Below are 26,263 nucleotides of genomic sequence, written 5' to 3'. Positions count from 1 at the left end.
CATTACCTACTTGAACAAAGTGGTAGCACATGCAGTTACCCACAGGACCAGTTTCGCTGCCGCTAGAACAATGAAGTGCCAACCACAAAGAGTCTTATATTCCTTAGATACTTAGTCAAAAAATTAACTACGTATTTCCATTAATAAAATTGTATTTTTATTTTAGGCCAAGACGTATACATTAAGAAAACAAAAGTCAGAAACTTGTAGCATTTCCAATATCTTCACGCTTTCTTGTAAGCATAAAATGACTTCTGCTCAATAAGATTATTACAATGTAGCTGATCCCACTGCTGCAAATGATGAATGTAGATTATACATAGAGGAAAAAGTATTAAAAAGCTACAAAATATACAAAAAAAACTGCATTCATCAGCTTGTCGCCTACTAAGAGACAGTAAAAAGTGAAACCAATGTAGAGTATACAATCTGTGCACGGTTATATACATATGTGTATAGTGTGGGGGCCATGACCTGGGATTCGCTAACAAGGGCAGCGGCAATACCTCTTATGTTCATATGGTTTGTTTGCTTTAGTTGTTGTAGAATGAAAAATAAGGTTCTTCTTTTATTTTCACATAAACAGCGCCACTCTTAGGGTTGGTTCACATCTGCTTTTGTATTCTGTCCATGGAGAGACCGCATGGAGACCCCCCAAATGGAATACAAACGCAATTGCAAGCGCTGTGCTGTAAAAGCACACGGACCCTATAGACTATATTGGGGTCCATGTGCTTGCCGCGCACTGCCCGCACAAATCATGTCTACGTGGTGGCACAGTTTATGTATATGAGTAAGGGTGAAGTGTCATGTCTCTAAAACTAAGGGGCAGTTCACATTAGAAATCCTGCAATGCCTACACATGTAAAAAGAATTCAGACTATGACCAAGCACGGTGGTCTCTTTGTTCTGAGGATTCTCAGTCCACAGACCCCCACTACCATTTTCTTCTGATGTATAACATGGTAAAAGTTGAACTTCCCTTTAAATATGTCTACAACTCTACAGCTGAATCATACAATATGCATACAGAAGCGTTTATAAGTCAGTGGTCTCTAACCTGTGGTTCTCCAGCATAGGAGAGCCACAGACTGGAGACCATAGCATTAGGCCATGCCAAATAAATGCAGGCTACCCATTTTCTTCTCCCATATTACCATGTTTTTGGTTGTCAAATCCTTCCTTGCAAAATCCAAAAACCACACTGAAAAAAATAAAATAAATACAAAAAAAATCACAATGTTAGGCAGAACAAAACTACTAAGCATATTCTATTTAAAATGATGAAGAAGCACACAAACAGCCTGCTGTACATATATATATACACTGATAGGTGGTAATACTTACGGCATATTAAAAATCACACATTATAGCACAGCCTCATGCTAAAACAGATGTATTGGCTGGAATGGATGCTAGATGCAGGATTTTGGGTGTTCTAGTTTAGCAAAAGTCACTCAGCTGTGATAATACGTAGAAAGATATACAGTAAGCGTAGCAGCAAAATAGATGATATTAGTCATGCAAGAAAAGCTCCATCATTCTTTTCTGCTTGTCACTTTATGGCATTCAACTGAAAAAGGACAGGACATCTGTGGGGACAGTCCTGTCCGCCCCCCTCTCAGCATTATTAAGACAATTCCTCATATAGCTTACAGTAGCCGACTGACAAACAATAGATGGTCCTCCTGGATGTATGGCAATATATACAGCCCTCAAATTCTAGGAGCCGAATAAATATCCTTTATAGGCATCTGTTTATAGTGACTGTCTTATGGCAAGGGCAAGAGGAAGGGAGAAATGTCAAAGTCTTCTGTAAATAAAACATTTATTGTATAATGGTATGTTGTGCAACTTTCTAAAAATTTTGGTTTAATGTCCCCAATGTTTTGAAGATCTATGCTTGATGTTAGTGAAAAGAAACACTTTTCTACATTCAAAGGCTGTGAAAGGGACTTTCCAGGACTTACATACTGATCCTTAGGACCACCCAGGACACCCACAGATCAGCTGGTTAAAAAGGCTGCAATATTCAGGTGAGCACTGTGGCCTTCCTCTGAATACCAAGTGCCATGCACTGCAGCCGCAACTGTTACTAGGCAATATGAGCTGCCAGTTTCAGCATCCAGTACGTCAACTAGGATCTCTACTGTCAGATGGGTGGTCGCCGACTGTGTGCTCTAGCACATGGCTGCCCACCTGACAATACAGGCCAATACTGCGTGCTGAAACTAGCAGCACAGATTGCTCATGAATTGGGGGAAGGGGGTCTATAGAAAAAAACAAACTCCAAAAGCACCAGAATCAGTGGAGCAGCACATACTGAAGATGCAACGAGTTGGAGTATGTGAGTATGTTTTTCCTGCATCACTTTTTGCAGAGTTTTTCTTGCATCAGTGCAGGCAATCTTTGATTATTCCCACTCTACAGTAGGCAAGGGTAGCTAAGAATTTGGCCATTAAAATACAAAAGTGACTGAAGCGTGAACATTTGGCAAATAGTTCACATTTTGTTAAAATACTGTGTGTAGGAGCCAGAAGTGGAGAATTAGAGAGGGGCATTAAAATAAATAAAGTAAAAATTCTGCATGATAGGGTCAGTTATTTGCACAACCACTGATCAGGACTGTCCATCATTCTTCAGTGCCTCTAGCCTCCGAAGAAGAGCATTCCCAAATGCCTCCCTATAGGCAGGACTAAGAGAGTCCAGCAAGGAGTAGATGGTCTCGTGGTACTGGCTGCAAGAACATTCATCAACCTGGTCAAATGCAAAGCCCACCACCTGAGGAGGAAGAACGGAGAGAGAATGTAATAAATATAAACTGCAAGTCAAAAGTATAACATATATGAGCCTATACTATAATGTATATGCACTAGTGTATCTCTGGCTCTTATCTGAACTATAAATATGTAAAGTGACAGCAGGAGTGAGAGGCAGAAGGATGTCATTGGCATCGCTTACATCCAGGAGGTATTAACACCTTCCTGTCATCCACCCTAATCTGTGGCTGGAGGTGAAGGGGGGGGGGACACTAGTGCGCAATATTGTGCTAACAGACTGCAGCTAATGACTGTATGCTAAATGATAAGGCTCTTTAGTTATCCCATGGCCAGTCACTGTTTCCCCCTCCACAAGGTAACAATGAAAATGAAAGAACTACCTTAATACATCACTGCAGGGAAATCCACCCACAAGACATAAATCCTGACTCACCCTAAGGCCGGCATCAGTGAGCTCCAGGCAGTATTTAGTCCCCTCCTTGATCTCCACATTGATGTAGGCCATGTCTACAGCACAGGGTAGGTTTTTGGAGACAAACATGTTGGTGACAGCAAACAAGACATCATTTACAACAGCTTCAGCCTCCAGCCTCATGTCCTTCACATCTGCTGCTTCCATATCTCGCAGATCTGTATCGCTATCATAGACCACATTAATTGGCAGCTCCACAGGATTATAGTCTACCTCCATTATCTGCAGGGAGAAGAAGAAAAAGAGAAATAAAGGAGCATATAGAACTATGGAAAGCAAAATGAATTAGCAATGATGCATGCAAGTAAAGTGTAAGGGGTTGTCCCATGAATGAACACAACCAATTTTTAAAAGAAAGATGGTGCAGCCAAAGGTCTGGCTTCTCTAACACTGTCGGTTGAGGAAGCAGAGATGTATTAATACATGTCAGTCATTAACATGGATGCGCCGGATCTGCCAAGATGTGAACCACTCTAAAGGTATGTTCACATCTGTGCTCGGTGAGCGTATGGGAATTGCATTCCCCATTCTAATTTTTCAGGTGAAAAGACATGTGGACCCCATTATAGTCTATGAGGTAACCACTTTTTAAGCGGATTAGGTTTATGTTTCCCAAGCAGGTGTGAACCTAGCATAACATAACAGCCATCCAGTTTGGCACATACAGAAAGACAGAGCTCATCTAGTGAGCCTTCATTCTGCATACAATATAAGCTGAAAAACCATTCATCGTTCTGCTCACACAGCTGAGATTTAAAGGGGATATTCACCTTTGTACTACTGGGTGGCCTATCCTCGTAATAGCCCATCAATATTAGATCTTTGGGGTTCCAACAGCTATTGAACCCAATTCTGAATTTTCTTTCCCACCTTCCCACTACATCATACAGAATATTAAAATGCTACCTTTACAGAGTACAATTTGCCCGGAAAAATTGAACAGGAAAAAAAGTTATGGCTTTTGAAAGGAGGGAAGCAAAACATGAAAATCAAAAAATAGCTGCGGTGGGAAGAGGCTAAGGTGCTGTAGATAACCTCCAGCCATGTGAGGACTTCATAAGCACGTAGATGGGACTCAACTTTATGAGAAAGAACAAATATAAGATCCGTTTGAGCATTCCTCAGAATGCAATTACGCGTGTGCATATTCCATCACGGTTGCTGCGATGGGATGTCGATGCAGTGCATGGCATCCCGTCGTGGCTTTCCGCACCGGATTAGGCCCAAATGAATGGGCCTAGTCTGGAGGGTGCTGTCGCAAGGCGGACGCTGAGGCTGAATAAGACGCAGAATCCGCCTGAAGAAAGGGCAGTTTGTTTCTTTTTTTCATGTTGCTGGTAGCGGGAAAAAAAGAATGCTAGCAGTCTCCATAGACCGCCATTGTGAGAGGACAGATTATGACGTGGATTCCGCGCTAAAATCTGCCCCCTCTTGCCCCGTGTGAACAGGGCCTTATACTGCAGAGGAGATGCCTGGCTGTGACTATTCCCATCACAGTTTTCAGCATCTTAATGTAACCAAGAACCCAATCACTGACAGCAAGCAGAGATCATGAAAATGAGACACAGAGTAAATTACCATCCTCTAATAATACATCATGAAGACATTGCACCATATGTACCCAAAATATCTCATAATAAAAGTGTTGTTGGTGCTGACCATTCACAGAGCAGCTTACACTTCCCCAGGAGAGGTTTCACAATAACAGCTGCACTCTGATTGGTTGCGATGAATCACAAGTACCATTTTAGCAGGTTTCATACACTAAAGCCAAGCCCTATTATATGGTCAGCCAATTACAGTACGCGGCCAAACACAGGCAGGAAATACTAATTCACTGACCACAGTCATGGTTAGTGTATGAGCAGAAAACCAAAGCCACCTACCTGCTGAATTCTGTCAACTGCGCACAACTCCCTGCAATGTAAGACACTTCCCGTAATGGCATCACGTCACTTCCTCTAATAATAAAAACACTACAGAAATTATTATCCTCAGTTACTTCCTAAATGGTCTATGTGGACGGCCATTTTCTAGTAGTTATTCTCAATAGATTCGATAGGAAAGGTCTCAGGCAAAATGGCTCTGTCATCAGAGCAATGTGACTGGCCCCTCATTGTTTACTATGGCTTCTGTCCTGTAGTGTGTGCTGCGCTGGATATGTATGTGTACCGCCTGATACTACTAGTACATGCTGAACATAAGCCGTGTGTGCACAGTCACATCCTTTGCATTACTCGTGCTATACACTAAGGGCAGATGCCCTTGACTAGAATGGCGCTCCTTGACTTCCTGTCACATGACTTGACGTCATTGTTTATGTCTAGAGACCACAACGAGCTGAGCCGGGAAGAACCGGACGTTTCTCGTGCGGGGCACGGCTGGCTGGAGAGGCCCCAAATACTCTGCTGGCGAGGGATTGACTCCATGGGTGGCTGACAGGACGGTGACGTGAGATTCCCTCTATCACTGTGTTATAGACCAATGATGCCTGGCAGCTGCTGTGTCACCCATTGTATGTGCTTAGGCTGCTTGTTGATGTGGTGTTGTTGACTGAGGGGGTCATGGATTGTATCGTCAGTTTATGTGGTTGTAAAGTGGGTTGTGTAGTCGATCGTGTATGACTGTTGTGTCACATTGCAATGCTGGTTGTTGATCCACTGCATGTTTGTCATTGACTGCTTGTGGTTGTATTGCAGAAGGAATGTGACTGTGTCTTTAGTTGGTTGTATGTAATTGGCCTGTGTGATTGTCTGTGTGTGCATGCTCTGCTCTTGCAGTGTGACTGCCTGTATCTCTGCACTCTCTTTGTCACTAGTGTGACTGACCACTTGTGACTAATAGGAATGGGCAGATGTTGTATTATTTATTGACCCCCTGAGTCTCCATCTGCCAAGCAGCTGCCCCTCTCTCCAAGGAGTCATTGTCTATAACCTCATCATTTGTCATCTACAATAGTGGTCAATCCAGGAGAAGGCGTAAAAATCCCATTATAAGAGACACCATTATTGTGACCCTCTTCAAGCCACCACCAAGGTCCCTGTATGACCAACTGACTGTACCTGCCTCCAATAGACTGACGCTGCTTGGATGAATGACGTTGACTGACAGCCTGAGTATCTAACCTACTGAAGCCTGCTCCTGTGCTCACCATGCCTTGGCCATTCTCCGAGTCCATAAAGAAAAGGGCCTGCAGGTACCTTCTACAGCGCTACCTGGGCCACTTCCTGCAGGAGAAGCTCAGTCTGGAGCAGCTCACCCTGGACTTGTATCAAGGCACTGGCACCCTGTCACAGGTTCCCCTGGATAAATGGGTAGGTCATCTGTGATTTCACCTAAGTTAAAGAAGCTCTCTGGTTTTGTGCAATTTTGGATAAATTTTTGTGGAATGTATCGTTCTGCTGCTTTCTTTTTGCTACTGTTCATCATCATTTCCATTATTTTTGCATAGAAAGTTTGTTACATGACTAGGGGTAGGTTAGTTGAGAATTGTTAGGGCTCTGGCCTCTTGAACCCTGTATAGTGAAGTGAACAAAGGGCCCTGAGTTTACAGTGTCTGTAGACCAGCAATGTGCATTTCATTATATAGGACTGATGGAGAGCTGTACTCTGCTTTCTCTGTTCATCCCATGGTATTGGCCATACATGTGCACTGCAGGTATTCAGGGCCACTTGCAGACTCCATCTATGGATTGCTGGGGAGCCAGGGATTAGATTCTTATCCATTGTTCTGTAGATAAAGGATAGGTTTAAACATGATTAAACCCTTTCTAAAGGTGTTTTCTGATCCCAAATGGTGTTTTCATACTGATAACCTATCCACAGGATAGCTCATCAGTATGTGATCAAAGGCCTCCACTGATAAGCTGTTCTGTTAGCATGCAGAGGCCAGAAGCTGGTGCAGTGGACTGGGAGCATGAGCGGCCTGTTCAGTTAATGCAATTCCCTGGAACCACTGCTACACAGTGAATGGGGCTGCTGTGCCACTCCTAATCCAAATATTTGAATAGGAGCAGATGGTGTAGGTGTCGGACCCCCCATGGATCATATACGGATGACCTATCTATAGTATGAAAACTCTACATGAGGAAAGAAAACCCTTTTAAAACCAACTGAGGGTTTGCTGCAGTATTAACCAGCTAAATGGAGGAGTTGCACAAATCTCTCTCCTGCCATGGCCTGTTACAGTGTATCAGTGCAGGTAAATCTGTCACCCTGGAATCCTCACTCTAGTTTACAGAAGATTGTCTTGTCTGGAGACAATTCAAGCAAACCCTCAGTGGGCAACACCTTAAATATTTTCAGAATATTTCTATATTAGCTGAAACCTTGTCAAAAACATAGTGTTAACTTTTGTTGTGCCATAAAAAGTGGAGAAGACAATTCATTTCACTGTAAGGGTGAATTCACACTGAGTAAACGCTAGCTTATTCTGAACGTAAAACACGTTCAGAATAAGCGGCGTCTAAAGCAGCTCCATTCATTTCTATGGGAGCGGGGATACGAGCGCTCCCCATAGAAATGAATGGGCTGCTTCTTTCACTCCGTGCAGTCCCATTGAAGTGAATGGGGAGTGCCGACGTATACGGCAAGCTCTGCTCATGCCGGAGCGTACATGCCGGCACTCCCCATTCACTTCAATGGGACTGCACGGAGTGAAAGAAGCAGCCCATTCATTTCTATGGGGAGCGCTCGTATCCCCGCTCCCATAGAAATGAATGGAGCTGCTTTAGACGCCGCTTATTCTGAACGTGTTTTACGTTCAGAATAAGCTAGCGTTTACTCAGTGTGAATTCACCCTAAAGACCACCAAAGTACAGGACATGTGTCACTCAGCCTACCTAGAGCACTAGCTGTTTGTGAGGTCAGATTTATCTTTACTACATCTGTACTTTAACCCCTTGGCATTTCTCTGGGAGCACATGATTTTGTTGGTCAGTGTTTGCAGAAACTTATTGCCGAGGCTGGAGATACATCGTGACTATAGTGATCATGGCTGCCATAGCTCCCCTGTCTCACTGGTAGTCCACAGCAGCCCAGTTTATGCACCAGTACTAACATCCTTTACATCACAACCTGGCATTGCCCTGCGTCTATCGCCTAAATTTTTAGTTAATTTTGATGTCCGTGAGGGTCTGTAAAGTATCACTGGCTCATAGAGGGTCTACCTTATGTAAAAAAGAATGTATGGCAGGGGTCTACAACCTGTGACTCTTTTGAAAACCACAACTCCCAGGATGCACTCATAGCCACAATACAAGTGTGTGAGATTGAAAGCCATATTGGGCCACGTTCATATGGTCAATATTTTACATATGCATTTGTGTGAAAGATGTATCAGGTCAGCTTTCTGTAGTCTCCGATGGCTGTTTAGGCCCAGTGTACCCTAGAGAGTTAATATCAGGACTGTATCATGTGAATGCTAAGTGTTTGGTTTGATGATCCTTGCCATAAGTAGATGTGGTCAGCCGGATGATATTAAAAATAAATGATGTCGGGATCTATTCTCGGAACCAGATGGATAGCAGTAAAACAAAATCTTGTCGTGCCGTAGAGGAAGGTGAAGTGTATTAAGCGATGATAGAAAAGTTTGGCCTTGCTCTAAAATCTCAATATAATAGAGATATACCGTAATATAATTTGTCTTTACAGTGGTTGCTTTCTCAGCAATGCACTTAAAGAGGCTCTATAATTGGGAAAAGTCATTTTTAACTAAGCACATCCTTGCATAGCCTTTAGAAAGGCTATTCCACACATAACTTTTGTATGTTAATCCCCTCAGTCATTTTTGAATAAGCCCACATTTATTCACATGCTAATTAGGCTCCAGCGAGCACCCAGAAGTCTCAGCGAGCACCCTCTACCATGTGTGTGTAAGAGCAGAGAGGCTGCTGATGATGACTATCTCCCTGCTCTCACACATAGCAGAGAGTGTGCTTGCCGAGACTTCGGTGCTCGCTAGAGCCTAATTAGCATATGAATAAAAACTGGCTCATTCAAAAACTGAGGTGATTAACATACAAAAGGTAGGTGTGGAATACCCTTTCTAAAGGCTATGCAAGGATGTGCTTGGTTAAAAAGTGACTTTTCCTGATGATCAAGCCCCTTTAAAGATGACTCCTCACCACTCCTCTCATATCTGTTTTACTAAATATTAAAATTTGCCATAAAATGACAAATCTGGAGTGTTCCTCTCTTACTCCTCCTGACAGTCATGAATAAATTGGCAACTTCATGAGACCATTGGCCTATGTATTTTGACACTGGCAACACTGATAAGACAAAGCCGAAGTGTACAAGAATGCAATCCAACTGGTAACACATAGTTGTCAGTTTATTATGTAGGTAGCTCGGCGGCAGCAGCAATAGTGCGGACCCAACCGGTCAGAGACAGGGACACAATATCTGATGCCAACAAGTTTATTTGGAAAAACAGCAAAATAAATAAACCTTCACATCAGGCACAAAATAAGCAAAAGAAAATACTGCCTTAACTTCAGGCAAAAACTTCAAACAAAACAGTGCTCGTCCGAGCACTAACTAAATAGTATAAGGTTAACTATACGTATGGCTTACTACCAGCCACACTAACAAACCAATACCAGACTTATGTCTCAGCAGTCTCTCAGTATTTCAGGACAGACCAAGGCACCTCCTTTCACTCCCTGGGTCTGAACTGAAGTGCAGGCTCTACATCCTTTTATTGTCTAGTAACGAGCCCATGACCCACACCTGGGGCTGAGGCCTACTCAAGAGCTGCCCTGGACCACACATAACTAAGGATCCTGAAGGAGATATATCCGGCTGCAGCACTCTGCCTGTCATATTCTCACAATTAATACATGTCTAGTAGGAATGGCACAATGTAGAGTCCTAAGGAAAGGTGCTCCAGAATTGTTACATTCTAGTGCACCTTATTTCCTTAGCACAAAAATAAGCATCATGTTCAATGTTCAACTGGATTCCACCTGATAATTCCTATTGAAATGAACGAGAAGCATAAAAATACCAGAATTTGGTCAAGTCGAAAAATTCAGCCTCAGATTCCTGAAGCCATGTGAACATACTCTTATGGGGTTGTGCAGGATTTCAAGTAACCCTTGGGGTGGCTGCACAAGGTGTAAAGTGAAAAAAAAAAAACCTCACCCCACCGCTTGATTGTCCTATTTACTAATAAATAGCATGTCATATCTTCTTCCCCCGCCACTCAAAATTTGCCCCATCTTTGACTTCACAGCCCTAATTTCTGGATTTGTTATCTTCTATTGTAATACTTATGAAGGTGTTGACTTCTATTATTTTGCTATTTTTTTGCTATTATTTTAGGCTTTAACAATGAATTGCAATATAGCAGTGCCTAAAAAAATGTAAAAAATGAAGCTTCAAAAATTTTCTAAATTTTAAAAAGTTAAAATCATCCCCTTTCTATAGAATGCATATAAAAATAGATAACCATAACCACATAGGATGACATCACAACTGCCCATCCTCTGAATATAAAATAATTTATCTTATACCGTGAAGGCAATAGCAAGAAAAAAAAATGCACAAATGCCATTTTTAAACTTTCTCCTCTTCTTGAAAAAAGTGATGCAAATGTTGCTCATTCCCACATGGTATTCCCCAAAACATAGATTGTGCCCCCCCAATCTGTCATACTCCCTTACTTCCAGCATCAGCTCCCATGGCCCATCCAAAGCAGGCACTGCCTGGGCTAGGAGTGAAGTGGTTTAGTTGACCACTGTGGCCAGTCACTGGTCTCAGCGGTAATATGTTGAGTACTGGTGATGTCACTGGTAGCACGTTTTCTGAGGGTGAGGTCATCAATGTTTGAGTGGTGAGGTGTGGAAGCCACATCAGAATGAAGACGGTCCGACAGTCGATGAAGCAACACAACCATCTTCATTTGGATGATCGATCTGATTGGTGAGATGACAAGCCTCAGACTCTGAAAGAACAAAGATTTATAGCCTAGTCTTTAATGGTTTTTACTTTTGGAAACCTCATTTAAGGCTATGCATATGCCTCCGTAGACATGATGTTTGGGCACAAGGATCTATGGGCAATAGCTGTGCATTCACAAGCTTGCTACCTATGTAATCAAAACCTGGACCTCAGTGGTTGATAAACAGAAAATACATTAAACTTAGAGCACCTCTCCATGGGAACGCATTTTAAAGAGGTCCTTGCACCAGCTCCTCCAACTCTTTGTAACTTTGGCAGCCTCCGCCAATAAACCAGTTAGACTCTCGAGAGTCCTGGCCTGGAACACAGACAGGGACTGCCCTCTTGACACTTGAGCACCTAATTAACATATTGGGTGCTGAAACTAACAGAAATGATGGGGGCTAGTGACAAAGTTCCACATGTACTGGATCCAGCGGAGTGGAAGCTATTGAGGGATACAAAGTTTTGCAGTTGGTGCAGGGGTTGAAAGGACATGTTTAAAGGGGCTCTATCACTGGGAAAAGTCATTTTTATCTAATCACATGCTTGCAAAGGCTTTAGAAAGTCTATTCCACACCTACCTTTAGTATGTAGATTGCCTCAGTGGTTTCTGAATAAGTCCGTTTTTATTCATATGCTAATGAGCTTCCAGCCAGCACAGGAAGTTCCCAGCAGCCTCCTCTCTCCTATTATCTTCTATGTGTGTGAGGCAAACAGGAAGCTGAGTCAGCAGCAGTCTCCCATAGAAAACAATAGGAGAGGTGTGCACGATCTATCGTGCACCAGTCTAATTAGCATATGAATAAAAATGGACTTATTCAGAAACCACTGAGGCAATCTACATACTAAAGGTAGGTGTGGAATAGACTTTCTAAAGGCTATGCAAAGATGTGATTAGTTAAAAATGACTTTTCCTAGTGATAGAGCCCCTTTAAGTTTGGTAATATACAGCTGTGGAATATGATAACTTTTGATAAGTGCATATTCATGCTGCTGTATCTGCACACTGCGAGACAGATGACATCTCTGCAGAGAAGCCTAAAAATAGCTTTTAGACAGACGCATCAGCCTAAATGTATTAAACAATGAGGAGAAAACACTGATACGACTTATCATTGGAAAATGCTCAATTATGTTAAGTGGGTAAATCAAAAAGATGACTACAGGCTGAGAGCATAGGGATAGAGTGTCCTTGTGGATTATGAACATCACGTCATCCTCTATACAACAGTCTGCTGAAGAATTAAAGGGCATGTCCACCATTTTACAGTTTACGTATAGAATTAAATGATCACAAAACGATGAACAACAAATCAGTAGTATGGGGGAATCTAAGAAACTTTGTAATATATCTTATCAGAGAAAAATGCATATTGCTCTTTTCTTGCTCTCCTTCTCCCTGCTAAGGTGACATTCACTCTGAAATTTCTGCTTTAAGAGGGCCTTTTACTAACCACAGCATCTGTTAATAGACATAGCTCCATCAATTCCAGGATTTTTTTTCTCTAGCTCCCACCATTCCAGAGCAATCAATGTAGTTAATTTTGGTGCCTGGTGTGCTAGGTAGGCTTTGTACTGTCAGGAGGGCGAGTCAGAGCTCTAATCAGAGGCAGCCAGTGTCAGAGCTCAGACTCACCCGCCTAACACTGCACTCGGGACAGTACAGAGTGTAAATAGCATATGAGGGGCTAAAATTAACACTTATTTCTTGGAAAGGATGGGGCTAGTTAAAAATATTCTACTGTGGATGAATCTGTGAAACAGCAGCTATTAATTTATGCACAGAGCTGGACTTGGCAGAGGTGGTATTTTGGGAAAGTTTTAAGTTTTGGTCTTTTAGGCCCAGTTCACATCTGTATTCAGGTTTCTGTTCGGGGATTCCGCTTCGGGACCCCCCCCCCCCCCCCGAATGGAAACCTATACGTATTAAAAAGTGGTTACCTAAAGAAAACCCACGAACTCCAGAGACTATAATGAGGTCCGTGTGGCTTCCAATCAATTTCCGCGTGAAACATGCGGAGAGAAAGTGCGTTTTACAGGACTATTCTCTACATGTTTTATGTGGAAACCACATGGAGCCTATTATAGTATATAGGTTCCACGGGTTTCCCAAGTACAGCTTTTTAATGCTTATAGGTTTCCGTTTGGAGTGTCCCCAAGTGGACTCCCCAAACAGAAATCCGAACGTAGATGTGAACCGGGCCTTAGTTGAATAAAATTTAGTTGACACAAAGTAGAAAGAGAGGGAGCTGTAACCCTGAATAGTAACCCAGATTCTTATGTCACTAATGGTTGATAATCCCTTTAATTACTGTAAGGGTAAGTTCACACTGTGAAAACCTATTCCGCCATGTTACTTTTCTGCACGGCTAGCCGCAACGGGATGCCAATGCAGTGCATCGGCATCCCGCTCCTGATTAAGCCCGGACGAATGGGCCTAACCAGGAGCGAGTCTCACACCGCGGCCAACTCAGCTGTGGAAACCGTGGGAAGATAGGACATGTCGCTTTTTTTTCCCACTAGCTGAAAACAGTCGCTAGCAGGAAAAAAAAAGCGAGGGACTCCCATTGAAATGAATGGGAGACGTTTTTGCAGGTGGATTTTGAGGCGGATTCCACGTCAAAATCCGCCTGTAAAATACTCCGTGTGAACATACCCTAACAGATTTTGTTGTTGTCACCAAGCATATGTGTGTGCATGAAGCATTCTCCTTTCTGATATTTGACTACTTACCTCTTGCACTTGTGTCCCTTAATTTCAGAGTCTGAATGAAATAATGGAGTCAGCTGATGCCCCCCTGGAGGTGACTGAAGGATTCATACAGACGATCTCCCTGTCAGTGCCTTGGGGTTCCTTACTACAAGATAACTGTGCACTAGAAGTGAAGGGGCTGGAGATGGTGTTTAGGCCAAGACCGCGACCACGTATGTAAAAGTTGCAGGATGATGCTTGTCCTCATTTCTCACTCTGAATTGGACTTCCTGATCTTTTCTCTTTTGGTGTTTTGCATTTTATTTGTGTTTTTCCACAGGTTCTGCATCTGAGCCGATGTATTGGTCAAGCTTCATGACCAGCAGCATGCAGCTGGCCAGAGAGTGTCTGAGCCAGAAACTAACTGATGACCAGGATTCATCTCAGCCTTTCGAGGGGTTGGAGAAGTTTGCAGAAACAATAGAAACTGGTATGACTTAAAGCGTAACTAAACTTTCAAACAACTTTTCATTTTCTGGCAGTATTTGTGCCCGTAATACATTGTGATATACTTTATTTTGGCTCCTTTGTATGAAATCCTGCATCTCTTGGTTCTTTTCCTGGCTTTTCTATTCAGATATACTCCCTGCCTCTCGCTGTGTATGGGCTTATGTGTAATGCAGGGAAAATTGGGTGGGTGGGGGTCACGATTCTGGTGTTGTATAAAAGAGGAAAGTCTATCTGTACTATTTCCAGAGATACCGCTTGTTGGATATACACTTGAGATATAATTATGGAGCTATATATAAATTATCCCAATCTCGACTCCGTTTTCAACCAGTGATATAACTGTAATCTTAGTGTTAAATGAAAGATGCAAGTTTCTAGATTTTATATTGACTGAGAACTGTTTAAAGTGACCCTCCCCCACTCATTTTCTCAGTTTTACACATAAACCTGTACACAGTGAGAAGCAAGGGAAAGAATAAAGAAAGGCAGGACTTCACAGAAAGGAGCCAACATTTGTTAATAACATATTTTAGAAATGTTATTAATGACTCTAATGTTACTTGGTCTTGCCCGCTGGGATAAGCAGTTAATCATAAAATTATCCAACTTCCCGAAAATACTCTACATATCAATTCCTGACCTATTTCAACACCTATGCTTATTGTCAGCGAATGGGAACATTCCAGTTTATACTCAGTGGCTTACCACAGCTACGGATTTGTTACTGCTGTATTCAGCTTGGACAATCCTCTGAGCTAACCTGTGCGGACTGAATGCTGGTGAATTTTACCAGTACTGACAGATGTCCAAGAGTGGGAATGATCCATCCAGAGGCTGCACAGACTTATCAGCATAACGGTCATAGACAAGACAAATTTAGGGTTGGTTCATACTAGCACTTGTATTCCGCCTGGAAGGTAAGATTTGTAAAAGCTGTGTATGTAATATTTGCCTAATGTGACATCCTTCTTATTTTATAGTCCTGCGACGCGTTAGAGTCACTTTTATCGACACTGTATTTAGAATAGAGAACATCCCGGAAAACTCTAAAACTGGATGTGCCCTTGAAATTAGAATCAGCAGGTAAGGGATGGAATATATTTTGCACACCCCCTGATGTGTGGTGTCAGATGCAGATGGGGTCTTGCTCATCCTTTCACCCTCTACTTACAGGACTGTGTATTCCGATGAGACTGTGGATGAGCAGTCTGGCATCAATGTCCACAGACCTTCTGCCTTTGCTCATAAAGTTCTTGAACTGAGTGGAGTCTCCTTCTTTTGGGATGAGTTCACAGCATCTGCAAGATGTTCACCTGTTTCTTCTACGTTGCATGTGGTAATGGTTGCATGGTTTTCTGTATATCAATGCAAACTGAAATTTACAGTAAACTTCATTTAATCTGGCGTCTGATAACATAAAATGCTACTGCCATCTTAGGGTAAGTTCACATGTAGTTTTTTTGTCAGGATTTTGAGGCCGTATCCACCACAAAACCCTGACCAAAAAGACAGCTCTCATTGAAATCAATGGGAGCCACTCAGGAGTTTTTTTCCAGGAACAGTTTCTTCCGGCTCCTGGAAAAAAGAAGCGAGGTGCTCATTCTTCAGGCTCAGTCGCCTCGCACTCTCCTAACACTTCATAGGTAAATTAGAACTGCAGCTAGGTATAGGGACTGATGTGAATGTTATTTTGTAGATAAGTTGGTCCTTGTAATAAATGTTTAAAGGGATCCTATTAGAGATGAGCGAACAGTGAAATGTTCGATTCGAGTAGCCGCGCAATACTCGACTGTTCGATCGACTATTCGACTCAGGAGGGTCACCAAGTCCACTGTGGCACCCCAGGAAATGATGCCAACAGCCTGGAATGCAACTGGGACAGCATGTCTGGGGGCATCTAACATGCCCAAGTCACTGTATTATGTTGCAATCTCTGTCAGCTTGCGATATGCGGGCACTGACTTTTTCCCATAGGAATGCATTGACCAGCGTCGATTGGTCGAATGCCATACAGAGTACAGCATTCAGCCAATCAACGCTGGTTCTGCCGGAGGCTCGTTTGTGAGGAGGCGGAGTCTAAGATCACACCAGAATGGAGACTGCTGTGGATCGATCTTAAACTCCACCTCCTCCGGCAGAACCAGTGTTGATTGGCCGAATGCTGTACTCTGTAGGGCATTTGGCCAATCAACGCTGGTCAATGCAGTCCTATGCTGAGCTGTAGCAGAACTGGCCGTGCGCTCAGCACTGCTACACCGGAGATAAAGCAGAGCTGAGTGTGCGCTGAACCCTGCTGCACACACTCAGTTCCGCTGCATCTCTGATGCAGCAGAGCTGAGTGTGCAGCAGGATTCAGCGCACACTCAGCTCTGCTTCATCTCTGATGCAGCAGAGCTGAGTGTGCAGCAGGGTTCGGCGCACACTCAGCACTGCTACATCTCTGATGCAGCAGAGCTGAGTGTGCAGCAGGGTTCAGCGCACACTCAGCTCTGCTTCATCTCTGATGCAGCAGAGCTGAGTGTGCAGCAGGGTTCAGCGCACACTCAGCTCTGCTTCATCTCTGATGCAGCAGAGCTGAGTGTGCAGCAGGGTTCACATCTCCGGTGTAGCAGTGCTGGCCATGCGCTCATCTCGGCTACACCGGAGATGCAGCCGAGCTGAGCGCACGGCCAGCACTGCTACACCGGAGATGTGAACCCTGCTGCACACTCAACTCTGTATGGCATTTGGCCAATCAACGCTGGTCAATGCATTCCTATGGGAAAAAGTCAGCTCCCGCATATCGCAAGCTGACAGGGATCCCGACCAGATAGAGCCCCAAAGAGCTGTGTGAGTGACATTCCCACCTAAATAAAGGTAATCCCTAGCTAACCCTGCCTGTACATCTATCCCTGTCTCACAATCACATAGTTCACAGTCTCATATGAACCAGATATTAAATCCACTATTCATATGAATTGCAGGTCACCTTATTTAGCCAGCCAATTACTTTTCCGATTTTTTTTTCGATGCCTTTGTTGTCGTTGTTCCTGTCCCACCTCCCCTGCACAGTTATTGGTGCAAAAAAAGGGCCAGGGAAGGCGGGAGGGGAATCGAATTTTTAGTGAGTTTACCACCTGGTGTTCGACTCGAATCGAACATCTCAAACAGCCTGATATCCAATCGAACATGTCCTTGATCGAACGCTATTTGCTCATCTCTAGATCCTATCATTCGGACGACATTTTTTTCTAAGTACCACCTCGGAATAGCCTTAAGGCTATTATTCTCCTACCTTTCGTTGTCTTTTCCGCGCCGCCGTTAGCCTACAATCCCGGTTCTTGTCGGTATGTAAATTAGCTCTCTCGCAGCACTGGGGGTGGGCCCCAGCACTCAGACAGCACTGGGGTGTCCCCATTGCTCAGAGAAAACTCTCCAGCACTGCCTCCTCTTCAGCCTCTTCTTCCGGCGGTGGCTTGTAACTTCTAAGGCCCCCGGCCTTGGGCAGAGCAGACTGCACATGCCCATAGGCCACGAGAAAATGGCCGCTTGCATAGTATTGTAAGCGGCCATTTTCTCGGGGCCTGTGGGCATACGCAGTCTGCTCTGCCCTGAGGCCTTAGAAGTAAGAAGACACCGCCGGAAGAAGAGAATGAAGAGGCTGTTCCTGACGAAGATGGAGGCGGCGTTGGAGAGAGTTCTCTTTCAGCATTGGCACCGCCCCCAGTGCTATCTGATGCTGGAGCCCGCCCCCAGTGCTGCGAGAGAGCTAATTTACATACCGACAAGAACCGGGATTGTGGGCAAACAGCGGCGCGGAGAAGAATAGCCTTTCTTAAGGCTATTCTGACGTGGTACTTAGAAAAAATGTCGTCTGAATGATAGGATCCCTTTAAGGGTATGCAGTTTGTAGTTAGTGTTGTGCAAGATGACTTGTAATGTTTGTTCTGATTCTTCAGGAAACTGAGCCAAAATTGTCTCCAAGCTGGAACCCCAAACCAGTGTTTGAACCCCATCCACAGTTCACAAGAAGTGTAACCGAAGTCACTCCCTCTGACCCAGTACAGATCGCCACGCTGGTTGGTAAAATTGAGCTGGCTTTAATCCTAAAACAGAATGAAGTACTTCCAGGAGCAAAGGTTAGTAAGAATCCTGTTACATGCACTAACCAAACAGAGGCTCAGGTTTACTGTCTATTTTTCACATTGCATATTAGTTTTAAAGTTTTCTTTGTATGTTAATCCTGAAAGCTATGTCATGAGGAATTCCAGGCTTCCCCCTAACTTAAAGCATAACTAAACTTTTGATATCCTTTCAGTATTTGTGCCGTTAATTTTGTAATGTACTTTATTAACACATTTTGGATCCTTTCTGTGAAATCCAGCATTTCTTTATTTTCTCTTTTGCTTCTGTATTGAGAGCTGTTCCTGTCTGTCACCGAGTAACTGTGTATGGAGTATGGGGTTGGCCTAATTTTCTCTACATTTTACACAGCCCCTACTCCATACATAGTTACATTCAGTAAGAGGCAGGAACATCTCTCAATACAGAAGCAGGGGAGAGCATAAAGAAATGCAGCATTTCACAGAAAGGAGGAAAAATGTGTAAATAAAGTATATTACAAAATAAACGACACAAATAAGTTTGTCTGTAAGTTTAGTTATGCTTTATTCTCTTATTGTCTCAGTATATGGTTATGAACCAAATGCAGTGCAAGACAGATAATTAGTCCCAGGAAACTAGACTCCCCTCCACACTAAGGTAAAGCAGTGCTGAGCGCCTAATGCCCTCCTGGCCACAGTGGAAACAGCCTCCAGAGGTCTTCACCAGAGCTCCTGATGGTGGAGATGGACTTGGCTGCTAGTTTCGGCCAGATCCGCAACCACCCAAAGAGCGCCAAACACACAGCGCACCACAAGTCACAGCAGAACCTAGAAACCTGAAAGCCGCTTACCTGAGCAAGTGTAGAATGCAGTAGCAGGAATTCTCCAGGGGATGGCAACAGTACTGTAGAATAGTCCTATATAAGCCAAGTCGGTATCAGGTCACACGGTCACCAAAGGACGAGATGTTAGTGAAGTAAAAAAAATGTTGGGTCGGTATTAAGAGGTCACACAGCACAGAATCATTGATCAAGGAGACGTGGTCTAGGAGGCAAGCGGAGGTCAGAACAGAAGGAAGGTGGAGGTACAGAATCGGCAGGCAGGAATCTGAGTTAGGAAGTTAGAAACAGAGAGTCATACAACAAAAACACCAGGAATGCAGAGTGGAGCTAAAACCCAGAAAATCTGAATAACCAAGAAGGCAGTAGAGACAGACACGCCCAGATATAAACTAGGAAGTGAAGGAGAGTTAACCCCCGGAGGACCGGGCTCAGCGCTGGCCCATACAAGGCCCGGAGCGGCACCTCAGCATGCCACTGCCGAGGAACCGGCTCCCTTTCTAACAATATGTATATATTACCTTATAACTGAGAGGTGAAGTAAACCATGTTCCTTTCAAGGATGTGGAGTTGAGAACAATTTTAGTTTTAAAGGAAAATGATCAGTTTATTTTATATATATTTTTATATTATATCAATCTGCACTGATTTTGTTTTGGATTCAATCTCAAAATCGGCAGCAGATTTCCTCCCTTATTTTCAATCCTATTGTTTTCAATGAGAGGCAGAAATCAAAATAAGCTTTGTCCTCCATTTTTCCACAAGAGTCCACAGCCTGAGCCTGCCTGCTGATTAGGCCTATTCTATAAGCCTATTCAGTGGCAGAAAATGAGGAATCTGAGGAGGATGTCTCAAAATCCTCTTCATTTTCCATCGTCTGAACGTAACATACAATGATTGGTATTGCATAATTAATTAGATGTATAGTTTGTTCCATATTTACAGCTTCTGACTGACTACGGATGTCAGCTTACGCGTGCTACACATTGAAATCAGTGGGAGGCTTTGTAACCCATTGATTTAAATGTGTAGCACGTGTAAGCCGGCACCCATTGATAACAATGGGATCTGTTTTGAAGTGCCGCGCTCTGACACGTGTATACGTGTCTAAATGAGCGGCGCATTACTCCATGAGAACAGAGCCTCAAAATTTCACTTCCTGATTCCACAGGCCTGGTTCCTGTACAGGGGAGGCTTTGGTGTCTGACAGTTGTCAACTGGTAGCTTTCATGCTAAAGTTAAAGTGGGCTTCCTTTGTTATATACATAGCCCAATTTGTTTACACCTAGACCCCTTTCCTCATCTTCATATTGGCCATGCTCAACCATAACTGGCAGAGATTTTGTCTTGAGTATTGAAAACATTTGCTCTGGATGGTTTATTGCTGGCTACAGATACAGGTTTTTCTTTCTTGTAGCTGGACGTGGATGGACGTGTGGATTCTTTTCATGTCTTCCTTTCTCCCCGACAAGTTCACCTTCTGCTGGATATGTTATCATCAATCGCAGGGCCAGGTAACAGAATCTTCTCATCCGTGTGCTGTTCACTCAGGGGCTGCCAGATAAATCTCACATCCACATTGTTATTTCAGGCCTGTCCTTTCATTGACCCTTCCAATAAACATCTGTTCATTTTTACGTGCTCTAATCCGCTTCTGCTCTGTTAGCTTCAGGGGGCTGTTATCATGTGTTAATGGGTTTTCAGCTAAAATGCATCTTTTAATAGCAATTTTAATGTGAGTGTGTGCAAAAATGTATAATGTTATATGATGCAGGACCTTTTTTTTATGTTGTCCCTTTATATTATCGTCTTTTTTGGTGGTTTTATAGCATATTATTATTATTATTATTATTATTATTATTATTATTATTATTATTATTATTATTAGAATTTATTTCTGTATGATTTGAGCTTATGTAAACAGCTTGTCTCCACTGAGCATGAATGCATTCAAGAGGTTGTCTCACAAAGACTTCCCGATTCTCCTTTGAGCTGATCACTGTGAGTATAGCTTCTGGAAACTCCAGTGATCAGCTGTTAAAGGAAATTTTTCTGTGATATCTCATCAGTTTGACAGAGGTCTGACCTCTGAGTCCCCCACCAGTCCTGAGAATGCTAGATCCACTGCACTGATTTAGTACTGCACCCTCTTTTAAGTTTTCTGTGCACAGTTACACTACTGCCTTATTTACTTGAAAGGGGTTGCATTGCAAGAAAGAACAGTGACCAGATTGCAATGATAAATCAACAACTTGGAATCTTTTATTCTCAGGATCTGGGGGGTGGTCAAAAAGGTTAGATCATCATAAAGTGATTGCATATGCTAATTTATGCGGATTGCTGAGAATGTCAGTTGTGTCCATCAGAACAAGAGCCGCTCTTAAAAGGAAGGTCTTGAATAGACAACCCCACTATGATACCAATGTGTGGTTCTGTGTGGCATATCTTGGCATTGTCACTTTGTTATTTACACATCTATCTATCTATCTATCTATCTATCTATCTATCTATCTATCTATCTATCTCATGTGTTTCACCCTTTTACTGTTCCTAGAAGCCTCTGATCAATTGGGCATGTCCAGAAAAGACAGAAAGAGTCGCCCAATGCAACAAGAGGATGAATTGCGGCTTCAGATGGAGCTGAAACGGTACCTGAGAAAGGAAGACTTGTCTGGTGGGGCTTCTACGGATCACAGCTTTTATGAGACAGACACAGCAAAGACCCCTTCTAGCCATGGTAACACATTCATTATTTCTCCTGTATGTATGGAGAATTGTTTCTGGATGTTTATCACAGAGAAAATGTTTTTTCTTTTTCTTCCCATTTAGATGAAGAAGTTTTCTTCTCGATGGCAGATATGGACATGTCTCACAGTCTTTCCTCCCTCCCACCTCTTGGAGATCCACCAACTGTGGATTTAGACCTATCATTGACTAGCACTTATAACAATTCTCCTGTTGGATCACCACTAGGGGGCACTGTGGTAGGTGCAGTTTGCTCTGCAGTGACAAGCTTGAACATTTATCTAACCATGGTGTATACTTAACTGTATTGCTGAGTAGGCCTTTAAAGGATTTTACCTGCCCCAAATGGGTCTGACTCCCGAAATCCTCACATATTAGCTGTTCTGGCAGCCCTGTCCACTGCATAATGGTGGTTCCACGATATTGCAGCTCCTATTACTTGAATAGGAGCAGCCTGAGCGTGCGCCCTATTGACTGCAACAGCTTCTGGAGCACAAAGACTGCCAGAACAGCTGATTTGTGTGGAGTTTTGGGTGTCCAAAAAGATCACATACTGATGACCTATCTTGTGGAAACTCCATTTGGGCCCAGAAAACACTTTCAAAGCTTTATACCATATGAATTAAACATATAAAAGAAAACAAATATAGGGCTAATACAATCAAAAAATAAACGTGGAATAAAAAACCAAACACCAAAAAATTAAAATGTTATTTTATTGAAATAAATATCTATAAAAACAATACACATATTACAAAACGTGGTGAGAATATTAATTTAGACATGCATAATATACAGGGAAACTGCAAAAAATGTTTTATGATAAAATCAGGGAATGTGGTAACAGCAGAGTATGATAACACATAGAATCCAATATATAAATGTAGTAGGGCAACCCCAGCTGTAGCAAAGAGGCAAGTATTTAGTGCATAGACATAAGCAAATCCCTGTATAACATGAGAATATTACTATGACAAACTCACCACATGTAAAAAAAAAACCAAAAAACGCCTCAACACATATTTCGCCGACCTAACTGCTTTATTGCATTATGTGGTTTTTCATATTAATAAGGTAGTCAAATGCATAATGTAATAATTAAAAAAATAAAGTTTTAATACACAAAAGCTGTCATCCACATCAACCGTCTTGCTCCACCCTAAACTAAAACCAAAACACCAATAGTATATGGGGTTTGTCCCTACTGTGAAATATATATACCCAAATATTGATAAGGACTTAAAAATTAACTTTTATTGTTACATTAAAAAAAATTTTGCATAAAAACCTAATCAAAGTGTTTAAACAGGCACCGTCTGAACACGGTCTGCCCCTTTAATTTCCAGACACATACAACTAGCGGTATACCCAACCAACGTGACTACCCCAGCAATAGGAAAAGGGGGAGATAAAGGTGCCTATGGCTGTGTGCTAAATACACCTTAATATAAAGGCCAACAAGACAAATCTGTGCCTATGAAAGCCTGTATATGTCTAGCTAGGGTATATATAAAGGGTGTAGCTCACTGGGTAAACGTGATGTGTCTATTACTGGGTGTGGGCAAACCTTCAGTATGCAATCAGTCCCTGCTATAACACAGCCGTGTTTACACACCTAATCTCTCTATTTCTGGATATAGGCTCACCACAGTGCAATATATCCCTACTGTTGTATAACCGTGTGTTCACACCATGGTAATAGTGCTATTCGAGGGTTAATTACATAGGATAATCAGACAGTCCAGCATTGCATGCCCACTGACATCCGTCCAGACATACCACTAATCAGCTCAGCATACAACGGGGAGTAAACTCCGTACTCCATCCTAAACTAGACACATAGGTCACCCATTATTACACAGACTAACAGTTGTCAATTTTACTATAATGTCTACTACAACAGTACAGAAAAGTTTGATGTGACCATGACTGTAGCTAATGTATAGTATGTTGTGTTTGTGAAGAGAAAAAAAAAAAAAAAGTGTAACTTTATATTTGCAGTCGGCATGGAGTGACTACCAAGAACATGGTAGATTGGAAGAGCCAGCAGTACGAGGGGCGTCTTTCAAATCTAATCTACACCAAAATTCCCTTAGAAGAACCTGTAAGTTACATATTGAGTTGGACTTAAGTGTTAACAATGAAATTTAAAGGGACTGTAACCAGTATATATCATGTTCTTTGTATATTGATCATAAAAAAAAAATTCCCAACCTGAACAATGTTTGCCATTTACTTGCTGATAATAAAGACATCTCCTGAAAGGCTATGACATTTCCTTACATATTATAGTATCACTTTGTTTTCAGAGTGTATAGCAATGTACAGGTCCATTTGATAAGCTGAGTGTTGGTGGAGACGCATGTTCAGTGGCTCTCACTACATACAGGTCTCTGCATAGTAGTCATGGCTTTCTGCCCTTGACAGAGAAGGAGTAGAGCAGCTGCAGTAGCATGGAAGTTTAGCTGGGAAGATTTCTTCTGCATGAAGACTAATAAGGAACTATACTGTGAGCTGACAAAGGATTCTGTCCAGAGCCAGCCACTCGCACAGATTCACTGCAGCAGAAAACGGAAACTTGGAAGCAAAAAATTAAAAATGTATTTGCTGTACGAGACAGACCCATGCTGTATACTTTTTTCATTTCAGTATGGGGCTGAGTAGGATAAGGCATGAATTATTGCAGCCCTTTACTTTCTCCCTGCTGAGCTACAGGTGCAGGTAGATCTATTATTTCAGCTTTCTCTCTAATGGGAAGTCACAAGCTGGGCTTATTCCTGACGGGTAAAACTGCAACCTAATAATGTTTGGTGATCACAGCAGCATTGGGACGGATTCAGGCCGGTAGTCTATCTCTGCTTTGTGAGAGGGTGATGGAAGGGAGGGCAAAAATGTTCTATGCACTAGCATGCTTGTAGAAACAAGTGTTATAGAAGCAGATCCGGCGGTCAATGTTACTAAAATTTCTAGAATTGTCATTTAGAATTTGTCATCGCATTCTCATGGACTGCAAGAACTTGTAGGTCACAATGTCTGCCCCTAACCCTCTTAAAATATTCAAGAAAGTAAAAACAATATCTAATAGAATTAACAAGGCTCTTTGGCGCTTTCTGTTACAGCACTACCAAACCGATCTGTCTCAGTGGATGACTCTCGACCTGAGCTTGTGTTTAGACTTGCTTTGGGCTCGTTGTCCTTCTCTGTGCTTCACATCGACCCTTTGCCACCAACTGAGAGCTCATCCAGTCCTAATCCGCTGACTCCCTTGTCACTTAACTTCTTCAGCCGCATTGAGATGCTTGATCCGCAGACCTTTGCACAAAATGACTTTGCCTATTTACGGAATGTTTTTGCAGAAGCGTGCACACACGATCACCTCAGGTATGAATGAAATGCATCACGTTTTACTTACATTTACTAAGTTAGAGACTGAATATTTGTTGAAGATTTTGCATACAACATGTTACAGTAATGATCTGGAGTTACAGCCTGAATTATACTCCAGGGCTACATTGCCAAATTTGCAAGTTTTAGAGATGAAATCTCTCAGCATTCAATGACTATGTAGTGTCTATGAGTATATTCTTAAGAATATAAAAAGAAAAGAAAGAAAGAAAAAGTTTGTGCAAGTGTACCTAGAAAGAAGAGAGTGGTCACACAAACTATTGATATGACTTTCTCTTGATTGTTCATTTGGTTTTGTTAATTGACAAAAATAAACACAACACTTCTGCATTCTTAAGCGGCGTTCACACTGCCACTGCTGTCCACCCCGGGGTGTCTGTTTTTTTTTTGTTTTTTTTTCGTGGACACAAAGTCCTCCATGTAGGATTTTGTGTCCACGGGAAAAAAATGGACACCAGACGGAGAGGCTGAAAACGCTCACGGGCAGTCATCTTTGAAAACTCATTCAAATGAATGGATTTTAAAGTCGACCATTTGCAAGCCGTCTGCTGTCCGGCTTCCCCGGGGTTTATCACAGACATCCCCGGGGCGGACAGCAGCAGCAGCAGCAGTGTGAACGTCGCTTTACTTTGTAGCATTTTTTCCAAACTGTTGCACAGTACTGTATATTTTACTTGCAAAACAGCCGTGTCATAAATGAAATTACTGAGTTACAATCTGTATGATACTTCAGAGCTGCACTCACTGTTCTTGTCATGTACTAATTCTGAGTAAAGTATTAAAAATTCTTGT

General features: G+C 42.5%; 3 protein-coding genes across 6 annotated transcripts in view; 1 reads left to right on the top strand and 2 right to left on the bottom strand.

The window, feature by feature from the left end:
- AK7 (adenylate kinase 7) overlaps window positions 1–1,241 on the bottom strand; it is a 37,346-nt gene extending 36,105 nt beyond the window's left edge. The window contains exon 1 of the mRNA XM_075282571.1: window positions 1,158–1,241. The gene's annotated coding sequence lies outside the window, so the exon portion shown is untranslated. The remainder of the gene's footprint in view (window positions 1–1,157) is intronic.
- Window positions 173–5,202, bottom strand: GSKIP (GSK3B interacting protein). Its single transcript, XM_075282572.1, has 3 exons — window positions 5,139–5,202; window positions 3,214–3,474; window positions 173–2,781 (listed from the first exon to the last, which is right to left on the bottom strand). Exons 2-3 carry the CDS (start codon window positions 3,469–3,471, stop codon window positions 2,620–2,622), a joined length of 420 nt encoding a protein of 139 aa, XP_075138673.1. The 5' UTR covers window positions 3,472–3,474; window positions 5,139–5,202; the 3' UTR covers window positions 173–2,619.
- A 366-nt stretch (window positions 5,203–5,568) lies between these two features.
- The window catches only part of ATG2B (autophagy related 2B), a 72,816-nt gene continuing 52,121 nt past the window's right edge, over window positions 5,569–26,263 (top strand). For 2 of the 4 annotated variants that reach the window (XM_075282569.1, XM_075282566.1), the window contains exons 1-11: window positions 5,569–6,566; window positions 13,961–14,123; window positions 14,231–14,380; window positions 15,381–15,483; window positions 15,574–15,736; window positions 18,339–18,518; window positions 20,739–20,835; window positions 21,876–22,058; window positions 22,151–22,305; window positions 24,068–24,170; window positions 25,186–25,447. In XM_075282569.1, the coding sequence (XP_075138670.1) occupies window positions 6,405–6,566; window positions 13,961–14,123; window positions 14,231–14,380; window positions 15,381–15,483; window positions 15,574–15,736; window positions 18,339–18,518; window positions 20,739–20,835; window positions 21,876–22,058; window positions 22,151–22,305; window positions 24,068–24,170; window positions 25,186–25,447 (1,721 nt within the window). In that variant the 5' untranslated portion in view covers window positions 5,569–6,404. The remainder of the gene's footprint in view (window positions 6,567–13,960; window positions 14,124–14,230; window positions 14,381–15,380; window positions 15,484–15,573; window positions 15,737–18,338; window positions 18,519–20,738; window positions 20,836–21,875; window positions 22,059–22,150; window positions 22,306–24,067; window positions 24,171–25,185; window positions 25,448–26,263) is intronic. The other 2 variants (XM_075282568.1, XM_075282567.1) reach the window with 2 other exon arrangements.

The sequence above is a fragment of the Leptodactylus fuscus genome, chromosome 7, assembly GCF_031893055.1.
Source record: "Leptodactylus fuscus isolate aLepFus1 chromosome 7, aLepFus1.hap2, whole genome shotgun sequence".
NCBI lineage: Eukaryota > Metazoa > Chordata > Amphibia > Anura > Leptodactylidae > Leptodactylus > Leptodactylus fuscus.
Note: the sequence above shows the minus strand (reverse complement) of the source record. Positions and strands in the feature narration are given on the sequence as shown.